The 7,128-nt window shown below is 39.4% G+C and overlaps 1 protein-coding gene across 1 annotated transcript; it reads left to right on the top strand.

The window, feature by feature from the left end:
* Positions 1–576: 576 nt before the first annotated feature.
* LOC149211868 (uncharacterized) lies at positions 577–6,212 on the top strand. The gene is made up of 4 exons (XM_089391615.1): positions 577–1,301; positions 1,430–2,528; positions 2,622–2,939; positions 3,027–6,212. The coding sequence occupies exons 1-4, from the start codon at positions 763–765 to the stop codon at positions 5,844–5,846; spliced, it is 4,776 nt and encodes a 1,591-aa protein (XP_089247741.1). The 5' UTR covers positions 577–762; the 3' UTR covers positions 5,847–6,212.
* The last annotated feature ends 916 nt before the right edge of the window (positions 6,213–7,128 follow it).

A 7,128-nucleotide genomic window follows, 5' to 3' on the forward strand; every position in this document is an offset into this window, starting at 1 on the left:
CAATTTATTTCCACTGCATGTTCAGTGTATTGCTGACTCATAATTCACTACCATAAAAAAATCATGAGAATCACTAAAACCCAAAAAAAAAAAAAAAATTAAAATATTTAAAACTTTTGAAACTTATCGCATTAGTTTGGTCTTGATAATACATTATGTAATGTATAATGTACAGATAGGGCTGTTACATTTCTGCTGTGTAAGATACGTGTGCAGAACGGCTAACAAGATTGAGGTGAAACCCTAGTAATTATATCGTTGTTTTGCAGTGGAACATTTTGATGAGAATCTTCACTATTTCAATAGATACGTGTCTAATGATGTTGGGAACATCTAATACTTCCATGAACATCTGATCCACGTTATCTGACCGACACCGTCTTGCCTGTGGTTTTAGCGTATAGACAGAGTCCTGCTTGGCTGATGGGTATTAAATGAGCCGGGACTGTAACATGTTTACAGTTGGATAATTGACGCGCCAAAAATGTAAATGTGGAAATATACAGACCTTACTTATTCATACATAAAAAACAGATTTGTGGTCCCCGAAAAACGCGTTGAAAATTCAATGCGGGTAACAACGATTCTAAATAAAAAGGAAACATAACTGCACGTTAACTACAGGTGAAGGATTGAATGTGTATATCCATCCACACCAATTTTCCCCATATTTTCTTTGGGCTTCTGAAACCCTAGCTCATCTCCTGGTTGCGTCCACCATCACTACCCCTTTTATTTCTCGTTTGCCATTTGAAATTTGTAATGGCTGCATCCTCCTCCACCACTGCCTGTGCCTCTGCCTCCACCTCTGCTCATTCCAACGACAATCTGTGTTATGAGGTTTTCATAAACCACCGAGGAGTCGATGTGAAGAAAACCTTCGCCAAGTCTCTGTACAATCGCCTTCGCTCAATTGAATTGAGGGCCTTTTTAGATGAGGACGAGTTGAAACGGGGATACGGATTTCCTTCTCAAATAAAACACGCTATTGGAACCGCATCGGTGCAGGTAGCGATCTTCTCGCCTCGATACGCTGAATCATATTGGTGCCTAGATGAGCTCTTGCTGATGTTGGAGTCAAAGACTCCGATCATTCCAGTGTTCTATGGTGTCACGCCCACTGAGGTTCGGTGCACACAGGGCAGAGATGGAAATTATGCTCAAGCGCTAAAACGACTGGCAGAGAAGAGGACTGATGAAGGGAAGCTGCGACATGATTCCAACACTATTGAAAATTGGAGAAAGGCACTTTCTCGTGGCGCAGACATCCCGGGTTTCGAGCTGGAGGCGTGCAATATTGGGTGAGAACTCAACGATTCCTCTCAATATGGTAGTATTTTCATCTCGCTATGGTGGTATATTATGTTTGATAAATAAATATAGACATTTGTGTCTGACTAGTTCTGTGTATGTTCATCTGAATAACTAGCAAGGAGTTGGAAATGGAACTGCTAGATAAGGTGGTTGAGCGTCTGTCTGAAACGCTGAAAAAGCCAGACTTGCCGGTGGCCGACTATCCAACAGGCTTGGATTACAAGCTGAAAGATTTTGAAGATACAGTCCTGTTGCAGCAACATCGTAGCGGAAAACCTCGGATCCTGGGGATCGTGGGGTCAGGCGGCGTAGGAAAGACAACCTTCGCAAAACATTTCTTCAATAGGAAGAAATCAGACTATCATAGGTCCTGCTTTTTATTTGAAGTCAGAGATAATGCGGCCAAAGGCTCTTTAAATTCCTTGCAGAGAAAACTCCTTGAGAGCTTGACTCGATTGGATAAGCCAATATACAGTGTTGATGAAGGGAAAGGGATGCTCATAGAACCTCTCAAATCTACTAAGGCTTTAATAATATTAGACGATGTAGACGATATGAATCAAGTAGATGCACTTGTGCCTGTTCAAATTGGTGGTCTCTGTTCAGGGAGCCTAATATTGATTACATCTAGAGATAGGGATGTTTTTAGAAAATCAAGAGTTGATAAATCATTAATCTATGAGATAACTGGGCTTAACCCATACCACTCTCGGGAGCTCTTCTGCTGCCATGCCTTTGGGCAAGCCTATCAGGCCCCAGAATTTGAATGTATGGTGGATAGGTTCTTAGAATCTTGTAATGGACTGCCCTTATGTTTGAAAGTATTAGGAGCACATCTTTGTGGAAAAGATATATCTAACTGGGAAGACGATTTGGCGAGTCTTCAAGAAATACTGCCTGGTATTCCTGAGATACATAGGACATTTGAAATAAGTTATAAATCACTAAGTATAGAGGAGCAATGGATTTTCTTAGACATTGCATGTTTCTTCGTTGGACGGAATAGGGATATAGCCAGAAGCGTGTGGCTCGGATCAGGCTGGCGGGGAAGGCGAGGACTTCAAAATCTACAGGACAAATCTCTTGTAGAAATTGACAGTGAGAATTTAATTCGTATGCACGATCACCTAAGAAATTGGGGAAGAAATGTTGCTGAGAAATCCTCGCCGCTTCGACTTTGGCGTAGGGCCGATCATTTGTTACAGCAATCATCTGTAAGTGTTAATTCTTTCGTATTTCTTTTATACTCCTTATCCTCATTTCTCAAGAACAAACCAGTAATAACTATCCTTTTCCCGGATGGACAGGGAATACCCGTGCGGGGAATTAAGATGGATCTGAATCACTATAATGACAGGGATGATGTATTGAACGATATTCGTCCCAGAAGCCTTCAAATTGTTGATATTGAAGGTCCTCTCTTGGAACGCATTTTGAGTAGAGTGGAGTTAACAAATACTGAAGGTAGTTTGAGAACGGCAGAGTTACCTAAGATCTTATGGCTCCGATGGATAGAGTGTCCATTCTTTTCTCTCCCTTCGTGGGTTCCGATGAAAAACTTGAGGTTTTTACAGCTCTCTGGGAACAAATTAAACTCATTGTGGCAGAGGGAAGGCGAACCACAGGTAAATAGAAATTTGCTGTGTTGATATTTTAATGTTTCGTCCCTATTAATACCGCACCACAATGCCTGAACATTTTGCTTTTGGCAGACAAATTTGCAGTTGCCGGTACGTTTGTTGGAGTTATGGGCAGATGGATGTGTGCAGCTGAAGAGCATCAGGGGTTTGGAGCAGTCAACAAATCTTCGAATCCTATGTGTTAACGAGTGCTCGGAGTTAGAAGAGCTGCCAAGTATGGCGTCATTCGTATCTTTGGGAGCGTTGTCCGCCTATGGATGTATCAAGCTAAAGAGCATACCGGGTTTGGCGAAGCTCACAAAGCTTCGAAAGCTAATTGTTGCTCAGTGCTCTGAGTTAAAAGACCTATCAGGTATGGAAAAGTTGGAATATTTGGAGGAGTTGTGGGCATTTGGATGTGTGAAGCTGAAGACCATACCAGGGTTTGCGCAGCTGACAAAGCTTAGGCACCTAAATGTTAGTGGATGCTCTAAGTTAGAAGAGCTGTTAAGCATGGAAAGCTTGGTATCTTTGGAGGTGTTGAGTGCAGACGGATGTGTGAAGCTGAAGTGCATAAGAGGGTTGGAACAATCGACAAAGCTTCGAGTGCTAACTGTTTCTCAATGCTCAGAGTTAGAAGAGCTCCCAAGTATGGAGACATTCGTATCTTTGGGGGTGTTGTCGGCATATGGATGTGTGAAGCTGAAGAGCTTACAGGGTTTGGCGCAGTTGACAAATCTTAGACAGCTAATTGTTTCTCAGTGCTCTGATTTAGAAGAGCTATCAGGTATAGAAAAGTTGGAATATTTGGAGGAGTTGTGGGCAAAAGGATGTGTGAAGCTGAAGAGTATACCGGGCTTGGCACAGCTGACAAAGCTTAGACACCTCAATGTTAGTGGGTGCTCTAAGTTAGGAGAGCTGCCAAGCATGGAAAACTTGGTATCTTTGGAGGTGTTGAGTGCAGACGGATGCGTGAAGCTGAAGTGCATACAGGGGTTGGAGCAGTCGACAAAGCTTCGAGTGCTAACTGTTTCTCACTGCTCAGAGTTAGAAGAGCTCCCGAGTATGGAGGCATTGGTATTGAGGGCAAAGGGATGTGTCAAGTTGAAAAGCATACGGGGCTTGGCGCAGGCTACAAATCTTCGACTCTTAGAAGTTACAGGGTGCTCTGCGTTAGAACAACTGCCAAATATGGAGACATTGAAATCTTTGGAGTTGCTGTATGCAGATGGATGTGTGAAGTTGAAGAGCATACAGGGGTTGGTGCAGTTAACAAAACTTCAACACCTAAGTATTTCTCAGTGTTTTGAGTTCGAAGAGCTGCCAAGTGTGGAAACGTTGGTATCTTTGGAGTCGATCGAGGCAGAGGGATGTGTGAAGCTGAGGACCATAAGGGGTTTGGCGCATCTAACAAAGCTTCAGTGGTTGAATGTTAGTGGATGCTGTGAGCTAGAAGAACTGTCTAGTATGGAAACGCTGGTATCTTTGAAAGAGTTGCGGGCGAGCGGATGTGTGAAGCTCAAAAGCTTACGTGGTTTGGCGCAGTCAACAAAGCTGCAACATCTAAATGTTTCTAGGTGCTCTGAGTTAAAAGAGCTGCCAAGTATGAAAGCATTGGTATCTTTAGAGATTTTGGCAGCAGAAGGATGTGTGAAGTTGAAGAGCATACAGGGAATGGAGATGCTGACAAAGCTTAGAAAGCTAATTGTTTCTCAGTGTTCTGAGTTAGAAGAGCTGCGAAATATGGAAAGTTTGTTATCTTTGGATGCGTTCAGTGCGGACGGATGTGTGAAAGTGAAGAGCATACGGGGGTTGGCGAAGTCAACAAAGCTTCGTTCTCTAATTGTTGATGGGTGCTCTGAGTTAGAAGAGCTACCAAGTATGGAGACATTGGTATCTTTGGAGAACTTATGGACAGAGGGGTGCGTGCGACTGAAGAGCATAGAGGGGTTGTCGCAGCTGACAAAGCTTCGATTCCTAAAAGTTGGTGGGTGCTTTGAGTTAATAGAGCTGCCAAGTATAGAGAGGTTGGTGTCTTTGGAGGCGTTGAGCGCTGAGGGATGTGTGAAGCTTAAGAGCATACCGGGGTTAGCGCATTGTATAAAGCTTCGGAAGCTAATTGTTTCTGGTTGCTCTGAGTTAGAAGAGCTGGCAAGTATGGAAACGTTGGAATCTTTGGAGATTCTGGTGGCAGAAGGATGTGTGAAGTTGAAAAGTATACAGGGGTTGGCCCAGCGGACAAAGCTCAGCAAGCTGATTGTTTCTCAGTGCTCTCACTTAGAAGAGTTGCGAAGTATGGGAAAATTGGTATCTTTGGAGGTGTTAAAAGCAGACGGATGTGTGAAGCTGAAAAGCATACCAGATTTGACACAGTCAACAAAGCTTCATCACTTGATTGTTTCTCAATGCTCCGATTTAGAAGAGCTGCCAAATATGGAGACATTGGTATCTTTGGAGTTTTTGCTGGTAGACGGATGTGTGAAACTGAAGACCATACGGGGATTGGCGCAGCTGACAAAACTTCGATACCTAAAACTTAGTGGGTGCTCTGAGTTAAAAATGCTGTGTATGGAAAATTTGGTATCTCTCGAACAATTGTGGGCAGAGGGATGTCCGAAGCTGAAGAGCATATGGGGGTTGGCACAGTCAACAAAGCTTGTAATCCTAAGAGTTAGTGGGTGTTCTGTTTTAGAAGACCTGCCAAATTTGGAGACATTGTTGTCTCTGAAATTTTTGATGGCACAACGATGTGTGAAGTTGAAAAGCATAATGGGGTTGGAGCAACTCACAAAACTTCAATGGCTAAATGTGAGTGGATGCATCGACTTGAAAGAACTAGAAGGTGTCGAACATTGTACCTGGTTGGCGATGCTTGATGTCTCTCAATGTCCCAACCTACAATGTCCAGTGTGAGAGTATGAGATCAATTGTGTGGACGATGGAAGCTAATTTACATGAAAGCAAAGCACGAAGAAACAATATTTCAATGAGAAGAATAATTTTAGTGGCTGAGCAGGGGACATCGTTTCTCGTTTCTGCTATGATTTTAATTAATTTAAACCCAACCTCAATTGATTGCAGAGAAGAGGTTAGAGTTTTACTTCTGAGCATCGTTGTTTGTAAGTCAAATTCTAGTCACATTGGGTAAGAAATGGAGTATTTTCTATGATGTATGGCAGTGGCTGATGTCATTATATGATCATACACTACCTCAATTGTATTACATTTTCCTTATTAATTAGGTGGTGTAATTACTCTCTGTTTTGGAGTTATGTTTTGGTGTAATTACTCTCTGTTTTGGAGTTTTTCTACCTCAATTGTATTACATTTTCCTTATTAATTAGGTGGTGTAATTACTCTCTGTTTTGGAGTTATGTTTTGGTGTAATTACTCTCTGTTTTGGAGTTTTTGATAAGGTTGAATTTTTATTGTTTTTTGGGTTATTTAAAAGACATTTTGAATGCATAAAAGATAAGCCTCTTGAATTTTATTTTTTTTTATCGTTTATAGTTTAAATTTATAATTGTAATAATTTTTTTATTTTTTATTTTTAATTTTAAACCAATTTAACTAAAAATATATTAAAAACATTTCAAAACTTATAACCATTAAACTATATTACAATTATTTTTTAATATAATCTTTTTAGAAATTCTATCTCATTAAATTTTATAATTAATAATTTATTTTCAATTATTTTATGTTTTCTGATAATTTAGAAAAAAATTGATAATTTAATAATTTATTTTCACTTATTTTATGTTTTTTTAATAATTTAGAACAAATTATGAAAAGATTATCTAACAAAATGTTTTTGGAAATTAATCTATCATAGAGAATTGTTTTCGGATATTTTTTGGAAACAATTTCGAAAGGAAAATGAAATAATAACCCTGCTTACTATGTTTACAATCATATAATTGAATAATGTTTTAAAAGAAACTAAATTATATAATTGAAGTCACGTTTCAAAAGAAACAGAATTATATTATATAAAGTACAAGGGGAAAAATGGTTTTTTATTTTATTTTTAACTTAAATATGTCCTTTTTGGTTTGGCATATAATTAGATAATTTTATTAATTAAAAAAATTAAAATTATAAAAAAATTAAATGAATTGGAAATTTGATAATATAAATAAAAATTATATCTTTTTAATTTTTTTTAATATATTAAAAATATTTTTACAAAATT

This window comes from Pinus tabuliformis, chromosome 1_1, assembly GCF_031772625.1.
Source record: "Pinus tabuliformis cultivar Carrire ecotype Pingquan chromosome 1_1, CPIR1, whole genome shotgun sequence".
In the NCBI taxonomy this organism is placed as follows: Eukaryota; Viridiplantae; Streptophyta; class Pinopsida; order Pinales; family Pinaceae; genus Pinus; species Pinus tabuliformis.